The sequence below is a fragment of the Tachysurus vachellii genome, chromosome 9, assembly GCF_030014155.1.
Source record: "Tachysurus vachellii isolate PV-2020 chromosome 9, HZAU_Pvac_v1, whole genome shotgun sequence".
In the NCBI taxonomy this organism is placed as follows: Eukaryota; Metazoa; Chordata; class Actinopteri; order Siluriformes; family Bagridae; genus Tachysurus; species Tachysurus vachellii.
In genome coordinates, this window is record NC_083468.1 from 14335437 (window position 1) to 14358038 (window position 22602).

The 22602-nt window shown below is 41.1% G+C and overlaps 1 protein-coding gene across 8 annotated transcripts in view; it reads right to left on the bottom strand.

The window, feature by feature from the left end:
* mef2aa (myocyte enhancer factor 2aa) overlaps window positions 1-22602 on the bottom strand; it is an 81280-nt gene that overhangs the window by 41718 nt on the left and 16960 nt on the right. For 7 of the 8 annotated variants that reach the window (XM_060877819.1, XM_060877818.1, XM_060877823.1 and 4 more), the window contains exons 3-4: window positions 11883-12100; window positions 670-873 (exon numbers count right to left, since the gene is read on the bottom strand). In XM_060877819.1, coding sequence (XP_060733802.1) covers window positions 670-873; window positions 11883-11936 — 258 coding nt within the window. In that variant the 5' untranslated portion in view covers window positions 11937-12100. The remainder of the gene's footprint in view (window positions 1-669; window positions 874-11882; window positions 12101-22602) is intronic. The other variant, XM_060877820.1, reaches the window with a different exon arrangement.

Below are 22602 nucleotides of genomic sequence, written 5' to 3' on the forward strand. Positions count from 1 at the left end.
AGCAAGGTCCTTTCTCTTGTAATTACTGCTACTGCACCTGCATGGTGGCTATTCATTTAGTAAAAATAAGTACAAACAATAGCTACAGAGGGTGGCATTTTAATGAAAGAAATACACACCACATGTATTTCAAAAAGCGAGGATCACATAGTGAGAATCTGGTATAAGTGTTCATGTAGCTGTTTGGTGAGCCTTGCTTTTTGACTCAGGCTGAAGCTGAGCTAAACTTATCAGACCTAGCAGATATCCTGAAAACCTACCAGAACAAGGATGAGACGGAAATGGTTTCCCGTCAGCTAGAGTCCCTAACAATGCTGTGTGAGCTTCACAAGTCTTTTGGAATTTTAATTTACAATATGAGCTATAACTATTACATTCTATTTAAAAGTGATGTGCAATGAATCTCCTTCCAGGTTATAATCCATTGCCATAATAATTATAACAGTAATTATATACATAACTCAAATATATTGTTTTAGTCATAAACAATGGAGACTTCAGCAGTTGGTAGTGTTGGTAGTGTACTGTATATGTATATCAGATTAGGGATTCATATGTTTAGTCAGCCTGAGAATAGCAGATAAAGCACATCCTCACATATGTTTCCATGTGTACTCCTCTGAACTGACTGTTAGCCAGACCCAAAGTAGCTAATGAAACTCCACTCACCTCCACAATGTCAGAGTTTGTCCTGCTCTCATGAGGCTCGTTGTACTCTGTATATTTGAGCAGGACTTTGTCCATGTCAGTGCTGGCATACTGAAAGAGCTTGTTGGAGCTGTTGAAGATGATCAGGGCGATTTCGCAGTCACACAGGACACTGAGCTCATAGGCCTTCTTCATCAAGCCAAACTTCCTCTTGGTGAAGGTGACCTGAGAGACAGGAGGTAATAAAATGTATACCACATGTAAGGTGAAATTATAATAGTGAGGATAGTTTTGGATTGTTGCTTGTAGTGTAATAGTTTATTCTAAAAGGACTGATGTCCAGCAGTTATCCAATCACAATAAAGTCATTGTCAGAATGTATTACCAAACTAAGGTGTCTCTGGCTTTCTTATTGATCAGTATACATAGCTCATTGTGTGTGATCTGTTTTGATGAGCTTTGTTCACTTAGAGGAAAAAATTGTCAGCCATCACTTCAGTAGTTATTCGAAACAATAACTACTAAAACTGTAATTTTGGGAACTGGACATGAATACTTTGGACAATGGCAGAAATCACCAATTTAACAATTCTGCATGATATATATTCTACAAACCACCAATAGGCTACATGGGCTGAAATGTGAAGTTTGTTTGCTGTTTTTAAAAATTCATAAAAATGGTTACAACAGAGACTGAATGAACAGCAGCTCTGATGGAACTAGGGATGAACTGATATTCTACATTTCAAAAAATGACATCTAGAATAAGTGAAAAGTTCTTGCATATAGTCAATATAACAATATTAAACAAATAAATATAATAATATTAAACCCATTTGTAGACGTTTACTAATTTAAAAATTTTAAATGTCTACTAAAAGTCCAGATAAAATGGTTGAGCTGAAAGTGTTGTGATAGTCATCTAAACATCAACAAGCATAAACATATTATTCAGAATTAGTTGACAGGCTGATTGATGACATCCACCTGCCAGGTTGTTAACAGTTTATAGATGATTTGTTGACTGGAGTCCTTATAGTGTGGACTGTCTAGATTCAGAAGTCCTGTCTTAGCTTTTAAGTCCTTGTCCAGGCTCTTTTGGCCACTGGGCAGCTCATCGACCATGTTTGTGTCACTGTGGGTCATCAATAAGGACAGCTGCATGTATGGCTCCAAGCCTGCACAATCAGGGTCATCACTCTTCCCATGCTCTTGCTCACAGCCCTGTCCTGTAACTGCTCTAACTGTAACACGAGTACACTACTGCAGCTCACAGATCAATGCTGTAGAAACCTGAGCCATAAACAGATGACCTATTCGCAGGCTTCAGGCTCTATAAGCTGTGCTATGCTGCTTACCTTTACCTGCAGTATATACAGCATAAATCCAGGAAAATCTTTCAAGCATCATTCACAAAAGGAAGTCAATTCAGAACAGAAAAAGTTGAAAGGCATAAAAGCATAAAGGAAAAGGAAAAGCTTAGTTCTCTGACATGTTCTACTTTAAGACGCAGTGTATAAAAGAGGTGAACTGCAGATTTGCATATGTGATATTGAAGTGGCAGAATGATAGTATACAGAAGGGTGGTAATCTGCTCTTATACAGAACAGGTTGGCATGGCACATGGCAAAATATCCATGGATGGTAAAGCTGTGGCTTAGAAAAGTAGTGCCTTAGGCAAAAAGGAGTCATAGGGAGTGTGAATGTGTGTGCATTTACTTCCGCCAATTTCTTTGACCTACTAAACAGAGCTAAGTAGATGTGCTGGCTTTGTTCAATTTTAATTGGTCACAGCTTGCAGCAACCTTTTCAGTGCAATATAATCCAATGAGCTATAGAGTGTCTGTGAAAGCACACAGCACGTGGGTCAGTACCAGTGGAGTAGGAGTAATGTCACATGTTGCAAATTGCAGGTGATTACAGTGCTCAATGTCCTCCAAACAAGACCAATCCTCTCTCATTACTCCGTATTCAAGTAATGGGAATTTAGAGTGATTCATCTGACATATACAAAAATTCAACAAGATTACAATCAAAATCATATTCAGTTTTTATGTCACAGTTGTCCTCTATTAATAACTGGACGTTTTTGCTGAATTATTGGCTCTGCTCTAGAGCACAGTCAGACAGAAACGATTAAATATTAATATGGCTGTGATGCCCGTATGGTTTCATCAGTGCGAATATCAATACCATTAATTCATTTCAGCCTCATAGCCATTGTCCCATTCAAAATCCAATGTAAAGGTGCACAGAGTTAAACTAACAACCGTGCCAGCTTCTAGTCTTGCTGTATAATGAAAGACATGTAGTGTCCTAACTGAAATCTTCATAACACAACTTCAGTACAAGTGTAAATGTTACAGATGCATTTGTCCATCCTGCAAGAGCCGAGAGAGGAGGAAGTGTAAAAACGCTGGTTCTGGCTGAGCCAGTAGAGAAGGCAGTCCTTTTGTACCTGAGCAGTCCAGGATGAAGAGCAAGCTGAGAGCAGCCTGCACTGTTTTTCTCTTAATCCCAAGACCCAGTAAAAAACATTGCGTTCCCAAATGTCATTAGTCTTGCTTTCTCTTCCCCAGCAGAAAAACACATAGCTGTGGCAATGCCAATCTGCTCCACATATCACAACACAACACGAAATCTCCCAGGATCAGATCTGCCGGGGTGGGGTGTAAAGAAGGCACAGCAGATAACAGTAGAGAAGCAGTGATCAAAATCACAGTAAGGTATTGATTCTAGCACTTTAATTTGAGCTTGTAGTTGAAGTATTACATGTTACATTTTAGGGACCAAACATTTCATCAATTGGTTGTAAGTTACATTGTTTAGAAAGCTTGAAACAAAGGCAGCTGATTGAGACTACAGATTCCATGGTACGTAATACAAAAAAGTATTCTGGCACAGAATTTTTACTTTCATGTGGGTAAGTGTGAACAGCCAGACAAACAAAGACCAAATTCAGTAATATACTATGCGTTTAGGGTCATGTGCACATTTCTAATTCGGACCAAATAAGACCCAAGTGATGTGTTTGATGTTAACGAACTTCGACAGTGCCCATGCTGGCAGTGCTGGCATCTCTAGCTCTTGGCTTTCTTTTCTAATTTACAGGGTTTCCCAGTGTTTCTGAGGGTATAGGCCGCGAATCCTAATACAGATACAGATAGGGGTATTGGAAGATGTCTAGCATGCCCTTGCAAGTACAGTGAAAGCCTGCTGTGGTGGACTATGCTAGGACATTTTTCTGTCCAACTGCTGCTCAGCATGCATGGGCCGGCTGATCCAGGACAGGACTTAATTTCACCTGCACAGCAGGATACTCACACACACACTCACACACACGCCGACACTTTCATGTGGCAGACCACACACAGGAAACATATCCTCCCAAAGCCAGACTATAAAAAGGAAATATGTATGACATCAATATAAACATGACAATGAACAAAACCTAGCAGCACTCCCACAGTCCTGATGTGTTTCAACATAATCAGTGCAAGTAATTATGCAACTATTGTTGTACAACACCATGAGAAAATGACACTCCCAAGCTTGAACCAAGACACAGTTTTATGACCCTATTTTCGTAAAATACATTATATATAGGTCATGGCATTGCTCCCAGAAAACACCCCCATAGTCACTGGTGACTGCTAGAGATTACATGAGACAACATTTCTGATCACTGAAACACACAGACACACCCACTACATGCATCCTCGTAGGATGTGGTTCAGCAAAATTTGCTAAAAGATATGAATGTGGGATGTGGTAGCCTAGTGGTTAAGGTGTTGGGCTACCAATTGGAAGGTTGCGAGTTCGATTCCTACTGTACGTCCATCAAGCTACCACTGCTGGGCCCCTGAGCAAGGCCCTTAACCCTCAATTGCTCAGTTGTATAAAAATGAGATAAGATGTAAGTCACTCTGGATAAGGGCGTCTGCTAAATGCTGTAAATGTAAAATGCGTGCTTTTAAAACATGGAGAGTATTAATAGAGTATACCATTATAAACCAAGTGAAATATTAACAACAGAACCAGTTATGTGTTTTGAGAGAAGGTTTGAAACCTTCATGTTTCTTGTAAAATTGGAGGATTAGTCTATTGATGATTCGGAGGTCCAAACGGTTTGGTCAATATGAAAAGATATTTTGGGAACAGCTTCGACTGACAACTAAGAGATATTGAGTACCTAAACAAAGAAGTCTAACTATGAGTCATATACTGTATGACAAACTTCTCCCTAGTTCTTTTCTAACTTTTGCGTAGCCTCTGATAAGGTCACTCTGATGACCTGCAATGCCAGACATGCAGTAATTATATTAGCATTTCTCATCTAATTGTATGCCAGAAATGAAAACGCTGACCTTTTCAAAACTTTTTTTTTCTAGTGAGCAGGTTTCCAGTGTATCTCAGATCCAGCTACAAGCAACTCTGATTGGTCTGTCTTTGGTTCCTCCACTCTATCATCTGCTTTTCTCTCCGAGGTTTAATGTGAATGTAATAAATATGTAACTAGGGATGATAACAGAAGAATATGGAATTGTGATGAAGAGAGTTTAAAAAAGATCAGAAAAGGAAATGGGGAAAACATTTGGCAGTGGATGCATTCTGCAAGCCTTGAATGTGGTGATGGAATATATTGTACAGAGGGAAATAATGTTTCATATTTTTTTTTAAGTATTTATCTGTTTGTCTCACTACATCTGTGGGAGTATATGTGTGTATGTGCCATCATGCTTGTCGTGTGTCTGTGTTTGTCTTTGCATGATTTTTTGACAAGGATTGGCTTGTCAGTCAAGAAGTGCATCACAAGCTGTCCTTAGGGATGATAGCCAGCATGTGAAACAAGCCATGGTAGGCTCTAACAGTCTGGGGCAATGAAGGTGTAGATGTCTGTGTTTCTTTTATAATGGGGGAAAATGTAGGAGTAGGAGATGCAGCATAAGTGCTACATGTCAATTCCTGTCTTCATATTGCGGTTACTGTATGAGGCCAAGTTTCCTAGCAAAGGGATAAGCAGGCCTAAGAAGCAGAGACAGGGGTCTCTCCTAACTGTCTGATCATATCAGAGTCAAATAAATCCAGGGGACTACAATTCATGGCAGGGTTCTGCAGTTCTGGAAGCCCGGGGGGTCGAGCAGGCCAGCTGTGGCCGTGGTGGGTTGACCTTGGTTTCTCTAGGTCTTCTTGTCTCTACAATGGCTAAATAACAGTGATGCCTTAGTGTCACAAGCCCGACTTTGAGCTTTTGCTATAATATACATAACCAAATCCCTCTTACTTTCACAGAAAACCTGTGAGAGAAGCTGCTTCAAACAAAAGCTCTTTAATAATGGAACTTTTTTCAGCCTGCTGACTATAATTTTCAGCAAAAGGTTCATTGTGTCAGGGTGCTTTTCCGCTGGAAACAGGTGCACGGAAGTGTACGTGTACAGAAGTGCAGACAGCCAATCAGACTGCAACCTAAAAGATTCTTATGTCTGGCCAGAAAAGAGCATAAATGTTGGCAGTGTCTGAGGATCAGGTCAGTGATATCCACTGTATGCTGAATCTGATCATTTATACTACAGGAAATGCTTCCAATTTGTCTAATTTCTCCAAAATGTGAGACACATTTGAAGCTGGGAAACTGGGTAAAACTTAACAAACAAGATTCTAACTAAATTTATTTGGCAGACTTTTTAACACGAGCTGTGTTTAAAACTAAAATCACAAAATAACATTAATGCTACTGATGCTGCAATTAAGTAAAAATCGAACACGTGGGAGCAAGAATTTCATGACAACTCTCTGAATGAACTAATCATGATCTGGTGCACTTAGATGATTTTGTTTTCGCTATTACAATGAATCATCAGACACTACACAGTCTCGCGGCTAGGAGGGGAGGTGGGGAATGATGTAAATGTTGACATCAGCCAGACATTACACACAAAAGCCACCTACACTATTTCCCCTCAAAACCTACTACTGCAAGCTAATGTAATTACACTAAAAACAAAACTTACTTCACTTTAAATAATCCACTATAAATTTAGCAAATATTGCGAGGCCAGATATCTACAGTATAAAAGTAGCTATGACTAGCGCAACCTTTTAACTCGTCTCTCGCAGGCCTCCATTCTATAATCAAGCTTGTTTTAAGCCATTAAAGAAAAACAGTGTTAACTCAAGACCTTCTGAGACTCCAATTGTGTAAGAAATGTGTGGTGTGCATTTCTATAAAAGTGCTGAAGAACAGATGATGTGAGATAGACGTAAGAAAGAGAGAGAGAATGAGAGTCGTGAGCATGCAGCGTGCCTATGTCAAAGTGAGCCTGAGCAAGGGCGAGCAATGCTCCTCCCAACAGCGAAATCATCAAACTTTTAATGACTTGGGCAATTACCCCCAGTGAGCCTGCTTAATGGTGTACAGAGGACGTTGTTAGGCAGGAGGAACACACATGTGCACAAAGAAATTTATTTAAAAAAAAAACAAAAAAACAGTCTACTGAAAAGAAACCGGGTATAATGCCTTTAACCTCTTGCATCCATCTCTTTCTCTTTCTCTCTTTCTCTGTCTCTCTCCCCACTTAAACAGGTTTTGTTGCATGCTTTTGCAGAACTGTCCCCTGGAGTCCTTACTTACAATGGCACTTATCATATTATGCTCTGTTATCCATGAGGCAAAGTGCTGTCGCTACACAATCTAGCAAACTGGAGAGCTCATTTTTTTATTCCAGGAGAGGCATCTCTTATTAGCACTGTTTTAAGTCCACTAGGGTAATTAAGACCCACTTGATTGCGGGAGCTAATTTAATAGCACATTTCTGCCTAAAAATTCCACGCTGCAGTCCAGACAAGACAGGTGCACTTCATCGTCAAGGATAGTAATTACAGGGTTTGAGAGCTTGAAAAGTAAATCAGAGCTCAAACTGTGGTGAAAGACAAATAGGCTGAGGAAAACGGAGGAGGGAGAAGGAGGCCATGTTACGGGATAATTCTGCCCTCCTGCACTATTATGGCAGAAATCCGCCCCTGCAAAGCTTTACAATTAGCTTGTCAGGACCAAGCTGAGCTGCAAGACTCGCCAGTTTCTTTCCTTCCCTTCTTTTCCTGCTTTCCTCCTCTTCCTCCTCCAGGATGCATGTAAGGGGCATCCAGGGGAACATTCCTGAAGGATGGTGCAGTGTTCATGACAGGGTCTACACCTCTTCCGTTTTTAATATGGTGTGAATACACAGCATGGAGTCAAGAAGAGAGGGAGACTCAACTCGCATCAGCACAAAATACTGTTAGGGTTATACTCAGCCCACTCAGAGACAAAACAATCCCAATGGTTCAATCAGCTTAGACTGCAAGAGTCATTCTGAGAGCAGAACAGAGCACAAAATGTCACCCTGAACCCTCTGCAACAATATCAGAGCAGCAACAATATCAATATGATGCAAAAACAGAAGTGTGTCATGTCTTCCTCTTGAAAGGAGCCTTTTTTGACAGATTTTTCAATTACGGACTGTATAACAGGTCAGCAAGGCTTTCTAGAGCACGTCTCATAATTCTGGAAGAAACAGTGTGCTGCATTGCCAGTTTATTTAATTAGCCTATTTAAGATGCTTCAGTGCTGTGAATACAAACTGGTGATAGTGCAAATATACACATAAAGATTTAAACTGATCTCCACAATGAGCATAGTATACTAATAACCAACTTTAGAGAAACAACAAAGTCATACGGTGAAAGAACACACACACCCCTACATGCATGCGTGCACACCCCCACCCACATCCACACACCTGCAATCATGTGCATACACACATAAACATACATATATACAAACGACTACACTCTATTGCACACACACACACGCACACATACACACATACATGCTCCATAATAAAGGAGTATGAGGCATCTCTGTCTAGCCTTCAGTGAGAAGTCATCTCTAACACCAGTGATAACCTCTAACTAAGATCCAGATGCTGACATTTGAAATCTGCTGGATGCAATAACTATTAATTACTAGTCAGTATGTGTTGTGTGTAGAGCTATGGTTACATGTAAAGACTCAAGCCCTGCTAAAATAATACGTTCCCAATGATGACTTGCAAAGTGGTGCATTTTAAACAGCCACTCCCTGCCACTTCAGCCAGTAGTTTCAATTAAATTAGACTTGAAACTCCTTACTCCAGCATAAATGAATACATTTCATTAATTCAGCACTGGGCTACAAAGTGATTTCACACAAACTTTTTTCCCTTTCCTTGTATTTCTCTGTAATTTTTTATTTTTTTTTGCTGATGTTGTAGGCCAGGGCAGAGAGTACAGATGCTGATGCTCCTCTCAGCTGTCTCTCTGTCTGCCTGCCTCCCTGTTTGGATCCCACCCAGCGCTGGTGTTATGCTGATAATTGGCCTGTCCTGTAAATTTGGAGTTTCTCACTCGAATGAACTGCAAGCTCCACACTTGCTGTCGGAGAGACGGGGATGAGTGGGAGCGAGCTGGAGGGCGGGAAGGGGGGGGCAACTGGCTGTTATGTTATCACCCTCAAGAGAGTGAGCAAAAACCTCAATTAGCTTTCCGCCAGTGCGGCAAGAAAGTTCTTTCGCTGGCAAGACGGTGCAAATGATATTTTGAGAGGGTGTGAATGGGGCGCATCCAGGTTCTGACACGGTACTTCTTTTTCCATTATCGAATCCTTAAACAGGAGCCCTTATAGTCTTAGAAAAAAGCTGCACATGCAGTATAATGGATGAATCACACAGAGTCCTCTATTGCTGGAGGATGCAATGTTTTACATCAGCCCAACCCAAAAACTCATGTACGGTGTATTCTCCTTACAAGAAAGAGTGCTGAGGAGTAGTTGGTGGAGACATCCGTGAATGAAAGGGATGTGTGTGGGAGGCAGTGGTGGAGCAGAGCAGACTGAGCTGGCTTGCGCTGTTTATATTTAGCGAGCGCAGACTAGGGTGAATTCCAGCCTGTCTCTGTGGCTGGCCAGAGCTGGCACTTTTTTTTTTGCCAGAGAGCAAGAAGGAGACAAGAGACAGACAGAGATAGAGACAGAGAAAAGGATGCTGTGTGTCCTGCTGACCCTCCCTGCTAATGAGAGGGTGCTGTGGTGCAGTGGCCGCTCCTAATTACTAGCAAGCAGCTGCAACCACAGGGAGTGCAGGGCCCCCTCTGGGCCTGAGCTCTCCACTGAGGATAGAAAGGAGAGAGATAGAGAGAGAGAGAGAGAGAGAGAGAGAGAGAGAGAGAGAGAGGCTACGTTCAGCCCTCTTCGCCTCAGTCACCTCTTGCTAGCCTCTGCTCCCATCCTGTCTGGCTAACACAGGCTTTCTGCTGCCTCATCAACTTTTCCGGGGGCTCAAATTGTAGGGTGGCGTGTGGGAGCCACATCTGTATATATCTCTGTAAACGTGTCCTGGTCTGATTTTAACAAGCGTCTGTGTGGTAGGCGTAAGATGGGGCAGTCTAGGAATGTTTCAGAGGAATGCTGGGGCGGTCATTGTAGCCACTGCACTATTGAACTTAAGACCAATAGAAGATGATCAACTTGCTTCTCCACTCTGTCAGTTTTGTCTTTTGTCTAAATGCTAAGCTTAGTAGATAGTCATAATGAGTACTATGCAAATAAGCACTTAGAAGTCCTTATCTAACTGTCTACAGATGTTTATGACACTTTAAGTCCTAAATGGTTTAGTAGCAGCGTAATGTTCTGATGTGGTGAAGCTGAGCATCTCAGGCACTTTGCTAAGCTGTTATTCCTACATTCTTAGAACATTTCCTTTGCTTCCTAAATACATTAGAAATTCCTCAGAAAGCAAAACAATCTGTTTATTATTCATTTAATAGCATTTAGTGTCCCCTTATATCATGTTTTTATATTTTTGATTTGTTTATATTGTAGTCACTTGTAGCTTAATCAGTAGTTACAAGTATCTGATATGACACTTTACACCCCGGAGAATATTACACCAAATCTGTAAATGTTGTTAGCGCGAAAAAGACAAGACTTACAAATTAAAAAGAGTTTAAGTTTTATACTATGCTCAGAATAAAGCACTTTGATATTTTGATATACTTGACAGACATATGGCAGACTGACAGGCTGAGAAATAACAAAATAAATATAAAACATATATGAAAATGATAAAATATAATCATATTATAGGGGCAAAGTGGTGCAGTTGGTAGCATTGCTTGGTTGAAACCTGAGCTCAGGTTACTCTCCGTGTGGAGTTCTGCATGGTTCCTCTGGGTTCTCCAGTTTCCTGTCTCCTCTCAAAAATATAGTTGCAGGTGGATCTGTGATGCTAAATTACCCCTTAAGTGTGAATGAGTATGCAATTGAGTATATACATGGTGCCCATGACCAGGAGAGTACATGTTCTCTTCTTGTCTGCATGGCTTTATTCTTGATTCTTCAGTTTCCTCCCAGAAACATGTCGGAAGATTAAATGGCTAGACTGCATTTTCTCTAGGTGTCAGTTTGTGACATGTGTGAGAGTGTGCTCCCCTTCCATGACCCGCTGTCCCATTCTAGCTGTATTCCTGTGTAACACCCAATGTTCCAGTCTCCACTGAAAGTGTGACCAGGCTGAAGCACTTACTGAAGATCAACAACTAATAAAATAAATAAGCAAACAAATAAATAAATATTAATAATAATAATACTAATACTACTAATAATCTTCAGTAATGGCTTAATCCTAGTCTGGCTTGTGGTGGATCTAGAAACACTGGTCGCAAGGCAGAAATACACCTTACATGGAACACCAATACATTTCAGGGCAACGTAAACACCCACAAACGCACACATTTTTTCACATCAATCAGCAATTTAGCACAGCTAATCTACAGACTACCAATCTGCTGACTACCAGCTACCAGCTAATCTACCTGCTGACATGTTGCTGAGAGATCGGAGGAAACCAGAAATCCCAGAGAAAATGCGCACAGCTATGGTGGAGAACGTGTACAGAAACTCCACACTGACAGTAACATGAGCTCACGATTGAACCGGTGGACTATGAGACAGCAGCGCTAGCTGATATATCACCACGCTACCCTACTGTTATCACTGCAATTGTTGGTTTTATTAATTTTTCAAACTCCAGCATCTTCAGGAAAGATTCTAGTTCCTTTTCTGTGCAATAGTTATTAGAGTCACTGTTTGTCAATACCATTAAGGTAAAGGATCAACAATCTTGTGCTACCAAAAAAAGTGAAAGTTGAAATAGTCATACCTGGCGGTTCCTCTCATCCATAATCCGGGTGATCTGGATCTTCTTCCGTCCCATCTTTGCGTCCTAGTCAGTCTCTCTGGCACCCAGAGAATATCAGAAAAACACCCGCTCTTGTCTTCCTCTGCTCCACTAGCACATTGTACACTCTCTCTTCCTCTCTCAATCTTCCTCTCTTTCTGTCTCTCCTTCTCTTTCTCTTGAAGCACTTGCACCGCTATCTGCAAAGAGAGGGGGAGAGAGAGAGAGAGAGAGAGAGAGAGAGAGAGAGAGAGAGAGAGAGAGAGAGAGAAAGAGCAGGAGTTAGTGACATTCGAACTCATAGGAAGTGCTGCAAGGCAGATGAAAGGAGGCGAGCGCTCTGTGTTCTATTGGCTGCCATTCGTGAAGAGGATATGAGAAAGAGGCCCATGATAATATCTTTTCTCCACACCTGCATCTCAGAAAACAGCTGGGGCTCAACCCAAAGCCACTAATACAGAGCAACACAACACAACACAACACAACACAACGTACTCATAAGCCTCCTCTCACACATTCCAGCCATGCCATACAGTTCACTGTTGGCAGAGTGTGTTTAAAAATGCACTCTGTCTGTTATTAAAATCTAATATTGATATGTGGATGGGCAAAACTAAAAATGAAAACTCTACTGGAATGCAATACTTTCTGCTGTCTGGTGGACTAGCACTTGATTAAGTGGGAAGTGAGAACTTGTAATCAATACGACACCAGAAAGTAGATCAGACGTCTGTCTGGTTTCAAAATGTATACTACCCCGAGACTGCCTTCTTGTGTTATGTGTTCACTGTGCGAGTTTTTCTTTTTACCCAGTTCCCTTCCCTTGGTCCAGGTTTGTCTCCCACAGTCGTGCTGTAGGAGATAAACACGCACACACATGCATGCCTCCAGAGACAGCCTCATTCTCTCTCTCCTGCTGCCTGCTCTCACTCCTAAGATGATTAAGTGTGCGCCCATTCTCGGGCTGATATTAGCCTTAATTCCTCAGGGCACTGGATGAGGCAATTCGCACTGTGGGCCCGTGCTTCAGAGCATGCTTTGCCCCCAGAGAGCCCGCCGTCTGCCCCTCCTCTCTCGCCCTTGCTCCAAGAGCCAACCTGCTCACAAAGAACCCCGCCACGGAGGCATTCATCATCTCTGTCCAAATAGAAAATGCCTAGGTAAACACATCTCTGATCAGAGAGTTGCAGCCGAGAAAGCTGGAGAACACTCACTCTACTCCTGAGATGGAGAGGTGACATGAAACACAGCCGTCCTGCTCTTTGTGCTTGTGCTCTGGCAGAATGTGATGACCAGGAGGATTGAGAAGGAGCAGAGGCACAGAGGACCAATAATTAGTAGGTTAAAACATAGATGGTGTCTGGGTATCCATGAGTCACTTTGTGAGCTTCAGCACTGCTGAAAAGTTTCGCAGGAGGTCACGTCCCTGGGAATTCACAGTAGGAAACTGTTACCAGACTGGAGCCAAATGAGAAATTTCCCTATGGCCCAAGTGAATGGGCAACACTGTTATTTATCAGTACACCATGTCCTACACAGCCCAGACAGGAGGACCATGGCCCTGCATCTTATTCTTCTTAATTCTGTTCTGGGATATTAGATATGAAGTACAGAAGACAGAAGACTATTTTTTTACTTAAGGACTTTTCAGTGGTATCTACAGAAACCTCTTTAAACCAACAACTTAAAGCTTAAAGCCTGAAATAAATGAGCAGAATATAAAAAAAAATCCCAGATATGATAATATATGAATGAGAAAGACTTAACTAATAGGAATCAAGTACGTGAATATCTTTAGTCATCCAAATGCCGCACCACAGCTAACAGCTCTACTGTAACCTGTACTTGACACTGTCATGGCCATCTGCAGGTCTGTAAGCACGATGCATTGTGTCATGACATTTTGTCAGTATAATGGTAGCAGACATGCTTCAGTCCTGTGGCCAGTGCTGAATAAAGGGAGCGTTCCTTCTGAAAGGAACTCTGGCATGCTCCGCTTTGTGTGCCTGCGTTTGGATAATGCATTATGGAGCAGCAAGATGGCAGCTATTTGGCCCTGCACTCTGCTTTCACTCAGGGTGTCTCGTGGCTTCTATCTCATAAAATGGACCATTCACCAGTGGCTTATGGCTCCTTCCATTTCTCTGCATTACAGACAGATTCACTCGAGCCATGCTTCATACACCCACTCGTCCTAACGTGTTCAAGGCAAGGACATCTGCTTGAACAAACTATAAACTAGTGCCTGAGCTGTGAGCAATAACATGCCCTGAAACCTCTAATCTATTATCAAATATTACAACGAGCACAGGGAGGATTAATATAAACCAAACACTGGCACTAATGATGAAGCATGCAAATACAATAATGTACAGAGGCTGATGAATGTGTTGTGCTTTCTCCGGTTCCCCCTCACTGTGCCAGCGACACACTTCCTCAGCCTCAGCCGAAAGGCCGCTCTCTCTGCTGTGTGAGACAACTGAATGTGTAGTAAAAATGAAATTCCTTTCGTTTAAGACATTTGACTAATGACAATACACGTGAGTCACATGTGAGACATGCAGAAAGAGCTGTTCAGGCAATCAACACCTTGTCAAGTGAAAACCTGTGGTGTCTGTGTTGCGTTATTTATGTGTCTAGCAGTGCAGCAAAGCTGTCACAAACGCTGTATACGTGGTACAAGCAAGTCAAGTGCTTGTAAGAGGTTCCTGAGCTCTTGTGCAAAGATGGATTCAAATGATAATTGAGTAATAATGTTTTCCAGTTTTTATATTTTTCAAAAATCTATACAGTATAATAGGAGATCAGTTCTCGTGGGCGGAATGTGAATTAAAGCTTTTTAATACAAACTACAAATGCTGAGCCAGAAACCTTCTGCCTCCCTGTTTAAGAAGTATCAGATGAATGATTTCTGTACTGTGGTTAGTTTTAAGGCACACACACTCTCTCTCACACACACACACTCACACACACACACGCACACACACCACTCTTAAAAACAAAATTTTTTACTACACAAGATGTCTTTCTACATCAGTGCTCCTGTGTCTACTGCTTACTATTTATCAAGAGACTCAGTTGCATTAGAAGTGCAAGCTAACATTATTCAGTATTGTCCAAACATACAGTCACTTTTCAAATGTGATTCGAAAGCTGTGAGTTAAAACAGAAGGCTGAAAGAATTGATCACAGCCACGAATGCCCAAATCAGGACAAACAGATTATATATCTGAGCTTATATATCAGTATTTCTTTCACGCTTGCCTGCTGGACAGTTTCAGTAGGCTGTTAATATAACAGTCATCATGATCTTTTTACTGCATTCATCCACCCTGAGAAAAAAACTTTACTTCCTATGTACTTTCAATCATTATGATATGTTTGTTTAAATGTACCACCAACATGTTTATACAGTATATTTCATGGTGGCATAAAGTAGTGAAGTCTCTGTTCTAGTGTGTACTATTAGTTTGCAACCTGTGCATCATGAATGTCGGGCATCACAAACGTGATCTGGATCTTGGAATGTTTTTTTTTACCATTCAGTCAAGTGGTTTTAATTTAAATGAATGGATGATAGACAATCTTTCCAGATTCAGGAAACGTTGGATAAACTGAGCAAAAAAACAGTAAAGTGCAGCACAACACCATTATATAACTCTAACCTTAGCACAGCTCTCAGTCACCTGATATTTAAACACTACATCGAGTGAGAATAAAGACGCAAATCTCACAGCTCAAATGTTTAGCAGAATGAAATTTGAGTTTTGATGCTCATAACCAGCTTGTCCTTCTTGTGAGCTGTGATTTAAGCCTTGTTAATTGGGCTTCTGAAGATTCCTGGAGCTTTCACTTGCCCAATGATCCTCCACCAAGTCAAGAATTTCTGTAAGGTGTTACTAACTGTTTGTAGAGGAACTGATCAATACTCTGGGAACATGTCTCTGAAGCAGTCGTTGTCTGTGTTTGAAATGAAAATCAATGGGTGTACATGGTGTATGGAATATTTTCATGTCCACATGTTGTTCTGAACTTGACCTGACCTTACCACAATTACATATATAAGTGAGTTTAGTTCCTTCTCAAAAATTTGAGGATTTGAGATGAGGATTTCTGTGACTTTAACAGTAGCTTGATTGTTAGCACTAGATAGTTCTAGTTTTTCAGAAACTGCTGATGTCTGGGGAAATTCACACACTCCAGTCTCTGGAGTTTACACAGAATGATGCAACAAATAAAAACACAGTAAGTAAGAGACAGTTCTGTGGTTAGAAACACCTTGTTGATAAGAGAGGTCAGGGACAAATGGCCAGATTTATTTAAGCTGCCAGGAAGTGTACAGTAACTCACAATCACTTTTTACAACTGGGGTGAGCTGAAAGGCATCTCAAGCACAAAACATCAAACCTTGAGGTGGTTGAGCCACAACAGCACAAAACCATGACGGGTGCAGCATGTTTTGTACATGTTGAGATGCTTTTCTGTTCACCACGGTTACTGTATGTGCTTACTTGAGTTTCCACATCCTTCATGGCAGCTCAAAATAATCTGGTTATTATCCTCTGATATATCTTATCGACAAGGCATTAATTCCCGGGAGATCAGCAGATTCTGAAATACCATCTGGTACCAACAACCATGCCACGGTTAAAGTCAGCAAGATCGCATTTTTCTTGTTCTGATGTTTGTTGTGAACATTAACTGAAGTTCTTGGCCTGAATCTGCAGGATTTTTTGAAGAGTGCTTCTGCCACATGATTGGCTGGACAAATGCATAAAGGAGCAGGTGTACATGTGTTTCTTTTAAATCACTTTGAGTACACAGTAGGTGAAAACACACACATCTAAGTGTGTGTGTGTGTGTGTGTGTGTGTGTGTGTGTGTGTGTGTGTGTGTGTGTGTGTGTGTGTGGCTTTCTCTCTGTCCCTCTCTCTTTATTTTCCTTGTAGGACATGGGGGAGTGGGAGGCTGATTCAGGGGTCAAGACTTTCACACTCAATAAAACACTCTGCTACCACTATAATTACCATACAAACACACACCAGACTCGTGTACACACACAGACCATACTGTATTCAACTGCCAAAACCTTTATATAAGACCCTGGCACCTCACTGTTATTTTGCACGAGGCTGCCCTAATCCCCTTACTGCGTTTCAGCCCTTAGGATTTAGTGGTTTGTAATGGGCTGCACATGGAAGAAAAACCCTGATGTTATGCACCGCTCCCTTTTCAGTGGGCAAGTAAAGCAAACATGCATTTTATTTGAAGCATTACTAATACCTTTTGATTAAAGACCCAAAAGATGCTAATAATAGATTCTAATTCAATACTACAACTACTACTACCACTACTACTACTACTACTACTACTACTAATAATAATAATAATAATAATAATAATAATAATAATAATATAATAATAATAATCTTACATAACACTTTCTTATCCCTTCTGGTGCTTCAAGTTAAAAGATGTCTTAGGATGTCTTATCATAATGTGACAAGACTGGGAGGTTAGGAAGGCTGATAAAGGTGGATATGCATCCCAGTCGTCCCATAAGACAGCTGGCTAGCTTACATAGCTATGAGGAGTGTCCAGCATTTGACACAGTCATTCCACTACTCAGTAGTGAAAATGGCAGACTTGATACAGTACGACGAGCCAGTATACCCAAGCTTTACAGAGGAGGAAAATAACCAACCTTCTCTCTTAAAAGTAAAAGTGGATAAAAGCAGGGGACACAAAATAGGCACAGTTTGCCTCCCAATCCCTCATTTCTCCTACTTGTAGGTTGCGGCCTGAATCTTGTGCACAACCGTGACACTGGCACTTCCTGTGGAGTTCCACATCACAGGCCATGCGTAGAGCAAAGCGCTCTCCTACATCCTGCTTTCCCACTTCCTGTTTTTCAGACCACTAGCAATGACCACTAACAGGCGGTCGTACATAAGACAGAAAGAGAAAAGAGAAAGACAAAAAGCAAAATGGCAGCACGCCTGTGGGACAAGCATCCGCTCTGATCCTTACGCTTGTTATCTTCCTGCCTGTAGAGTCAGAGACTAAACAACACCACAAGCCCATCTCTGGTGGATTCTTAAACCATGTTTTGCTGTGTTTACAACCTGGGCTGTGTTTTCTCTGCCATGCTTTCACTTGTTTGACGTAAAAAAAAATGGGAAAAAGGCAGACCTTCCCTTATGTTGGCCTTGGCTGATAAGCAGCAAATACATGCCCTGGCTTACATAACTGTGAATAGACATGCAATAACAGCAGAGTAAAGAGGTACTTTTTGAGTTAGTTGAGTCAGCTTCTGAGATAACTCTATACTGCAGACAGGAATGCAGTTCTGAGTGAAAGACAGGATCTGATGATATCCTCATATGACTACATACTATCATAAGGAATTCTGTAATGGAAAGCTATCCTTGCATGGCACTATATAGAGGCTGATGTCAATCAAATATGTGATGGAAATTTCTATTTTAATATTGTGTTGGAAACTTTGCAAAGCAAGAGCTGTAATCTGATCAAGACTGTTTTCGAAAATATAGTAGCTTCTGTAGACAAACCTTTCAAACATCTGTTATAGCTGTCCATAGTTTGTAGAGAAATAACTGGGATACACAAAAAAAAGAAACATGATATAGGGCTGGGCGGTTTGTACTCTACATGTTTTTCCTCACTTCAACAGCTTGATATGACTTTGAGCTACGAATCAGCAGGTCAAATACAGTACATGAAGGAAGTGTTAAAGTGACCGATCAGTGCAGCTTTGGAGATGATTAGTAAAAAGCCATTAAGTAGTCTGAAGAGAGGAGAATGTCTTTTCTTGACATTTTTACAAAGAGAAACAAAAGTGCAGCTCTCTTTTTGAGTTTAGTGCTTGACAACTTCTTCAGTAGGTCTGAAGCAAGGCCTCAGTTCCCACAGGTAGTGCTACTGATGCTAATCTAACACTAGCCTGATCCTACTGGAGCCACTTCTCTCTTTTCTAATCTTTCTTGCTCCATCTTGTTCCTCCCTTCATGAACTCTCTCTCTCTCTCTCTCTCTCTCTCTCTCTCTCTCTCTCTCTCTCTCTCTTTCTCTCTCTCATTCCCTCACCCTCTCTCTCTCATTCCCTCACCTGTTTCCAAGGCAACTAATGAGATATAATTAATAAGATCTACCAAATGGAGGGGATGGGCTGTGTGCAGAAATGAGTGAGACGGAGGCTTCAAACAGAGAGTGTGAATTCAGGCGGAACAATGTAAAGTGGCGCATCTATCTTCCGCATTTAGGACTGTTCACACATGTTCACACATGTTCACAAAGCTCCCTGTAGCTTTTTTGTAGATTTGAAACACATTCAACCAGATTTTACAAGATTAACAAATAAGTAAAAAAAAAAAAAACATTTTTCTTCTCTTCAGATTTTCTTAAGTACATTTGTATCAATGCATTAGGGTTAAACAGGTCTAGGTTTGTGTTTGACATCTATCATATCTAAAGCTCTACACCAAGGTGTGAATTATTGCACTTCAGATCTTTAAAAACCTGTGAGAAAATGTTAACAGTATTTTGTTTATAGGGGTCAAAGTGGACATTCTGGAAATAAATCACAGAACAATAAAACCTTTATTTAGCAGATAGAAATCAAGAGATTCTATTATGAGGCAAAATTTCCTCATTCTTACATGTGTGATGCGACCCATGGTATCTTTGCTTCCTTTGGATGAATTGTGATTTCACGTATATGTGGTGGGTGTAGCTGAAGGAACAGGGAAGGATGAGGTTTGGTTCAAAATAGCACAGTATCATTTCTCCAAACCGGACAGAAATAGGTCCTGACAGCATTTCCTCACACACAGAGTGTGTGTGTCTATTAAGGAGGAAATCTCAAAACCTCTAAACTAATGGTTTCATGAAGCAGGGCTTGTGTCCTTCCCTGGTGTTAATACAGAGGTGTGTCTGAGATCTAGAGCTTTTTATTCTCAGAAACTGTAGCACCACAATGACAGCAAACTTCCTAAACCAGGTAAATGCAATGTAAACATAAACCTTTACTGAGCTGTGGTGAAGAATTGTGGTGGTTTGTGCGTATTTCAGAGGTAAACGGAAGCTGGATTTGTTGCTTGCCAAGGCTATCACATCAATCATCTCTTTATCATGAAATCAGATCTCTCACGCAGGCCTGCCAACAGGGTGAATTTGTGTATGCTGAATTGTAGGCAAAAGGTATGCATGCACATGTGCTAGTGTTTACAGGCAAACTGAAATACAGCAAGTGTGTGTGTGTGTGTGTGTGTGTGTGTGTGTGTGTGTGTGTGTGTGTGTAAGTGAGTATTTTGTTTAGTTGCAGCGATAGTTGTATAGTCGGCCCTGCCGACTTTCACCATTGAAAGTGCAAACAGCAAGTGGCTAATCTCTGCCAGCAAGTGCCAGCTCACTCCAGTTCTCCACTAAACTCCAGTTCTCCACTAAACACGCTGTAATCCCAGGCCGGATTAATTCTGGTTCAGGCAAATGCCTCTCCTGCCAGTAAAAGTCCTCAACCAGCTACGCAGCAGGACAGAAAGCCACTTATCACTTCCAAAATGCCATCACCACATTCAAAACTCCCAAGATGGACAAGTCCCCCAGCTGCCTGGTATACAGAGCCTGAGAGCTGATGATCACATAAAACAAACCACTAAGCAAACTTTATTTTTGCAGTGAACTTTGCTTGTAAATAATATTTTATTGCAGATACCTGTAACAAAATAAATACTGAATGTGGACGGATGTGGAAGTATTTTTTATGTTCAAAACATATAAATCGAAATCAGACATCTAGCCTTTGTTAGTGTCAAGTACTTTCATAATCACTAAACCTTCACAAAAAGATTCCATTTGAAAGCCATGGCAACTGGAGAATATTTTCCTAGACCAAAATGTATGAACTTATGAAATTTTTCAATCATTTATATAAGACTTATATCTTGTATATAAGAATATAAGACTTAGTCTATAAAGCTCACTGTGTCACAGTGTTAAAATGTTTGCTTCCCTGTCGGAAGCCGGTGTATGTACAATATATGTCCAAAAGTATGTGGACACCTGAACATCACACCCACATGCTTCTTGAACATCCCCATGATTGATCCCCTTGACTCATGTGATAAAGAGCATACAGTAAGTGAGGTCAGGCACTGAGGTGAGGAGAGTAGGCGTAATGCACTGTCGGTGTTCCAGCTCATCACAAAGGTGTTCAGTAGGGTTGAGGTCAGCGTTCTATGAATTGCACACCAACCTAATGAGGCAACTTGGTTTGATTCAGGCTTGATTTATTATTAGGGGCACTGATACTCTTTCCTATACTTTCTTTAATATGAAAAGCAGATCAGTCAGAATTCCATCACAGTCACTCATTTAAAAATACTCAAGCCAAACGATCGACTATAAGACATACTGAGAAACCCAAGGCAACAATATGAAAGGAAACAAGGTCATGATGGTGTCGGCATCTCTACAATGAATTATGGACGTGAGCAAGGGTAAGAGCTGGGGAAGGAGAACTGCACAAGGTGCTTTTGACTAGTCCTGATGCCTCAAGGGCTGAGATGAAAAAGCCATAGTGAAAACTTCATCTGGCTTTGAAAATCCCCTTGCTGCAATCATTTACTGTATTCTGTCTCTGGTAGAGAGACATCATTTTTTAAGTTCCGTTATTGCACAAGACGACCTGCGCAGTCAACCATAAGCTAGCTCAAACTTATTAGGACAAAATCCCAATTAGTGACATCAGATCTGGGTTGAGGGTTGCACTGCGGCCCTCAGTGGACCCTGTTTAGTATCTGAGCATCATGCCATTTTGTTTTGTTTGGGCAGAAACTTCAGAAGGATAAATTAGCACTGAGTCTCAAAAGGGCTTTATGAAGGGCCATAGACATAATCAGGATATTTACCGTCTGGTTCTGTTACTCAGTGGAGATTAGACACCACACATGGGACTGACTTATGAAATGCAACTTCTTTACTGCATGTTCTTCCACAGAGCAGGCAAATGTCAAAGTCAAAACTGGGTCTGACCTCCTGCTGTAACATTGTAGTAGGTGTGTGTGTAGGCATATGTCTTTATGTGTACGGCAATAAAAAAAGGACATGCGATTAAAAAAAAAAGAAGAAGAAGCTTGCAGTAGAACAAGAGATGTGCCATCACTGCTCCCCCACCTCACGGTCGTGTGCGGCAGAAGCGTTGTAACATAATTACTGCTGGGACGCTCCTATTCCCAGTGATCCATTTGCGTCAGTCAGGTTTCGGAGCCGAGCCGATGAATGGATTCTCAGTTTCTCAAGGATAAAGCGATGACCCTCAGCGTATGGTTAGATCCATTTCATGCAGGAGAGGCCTTTCTCCTGGTGGAATTTTTGTTCATGCTAAATGTGTCACATCTGCCATTGTTTTAGGTTTAGCAATTAGACACAACTGTTTAGCACCAGATAATACAAATGTGCACATCATCATCTTGAAAGTAATAATGTGAATAAGTAAGATTTTTGTGCACCTACGGTCTAATTTAACATTGATTTTTAAGAAATGTTTTGAATGTCTTTCCCTGAAATAAAATGTAGCTCATTTATATTTGAAACCAATTCTGAAGCTAGGCCAAGAATGGAAACTGAATTTCTGATGAGCTAAACTGATTCTTCCAGTTTGCTACAGATGGAGTTGAAGACATG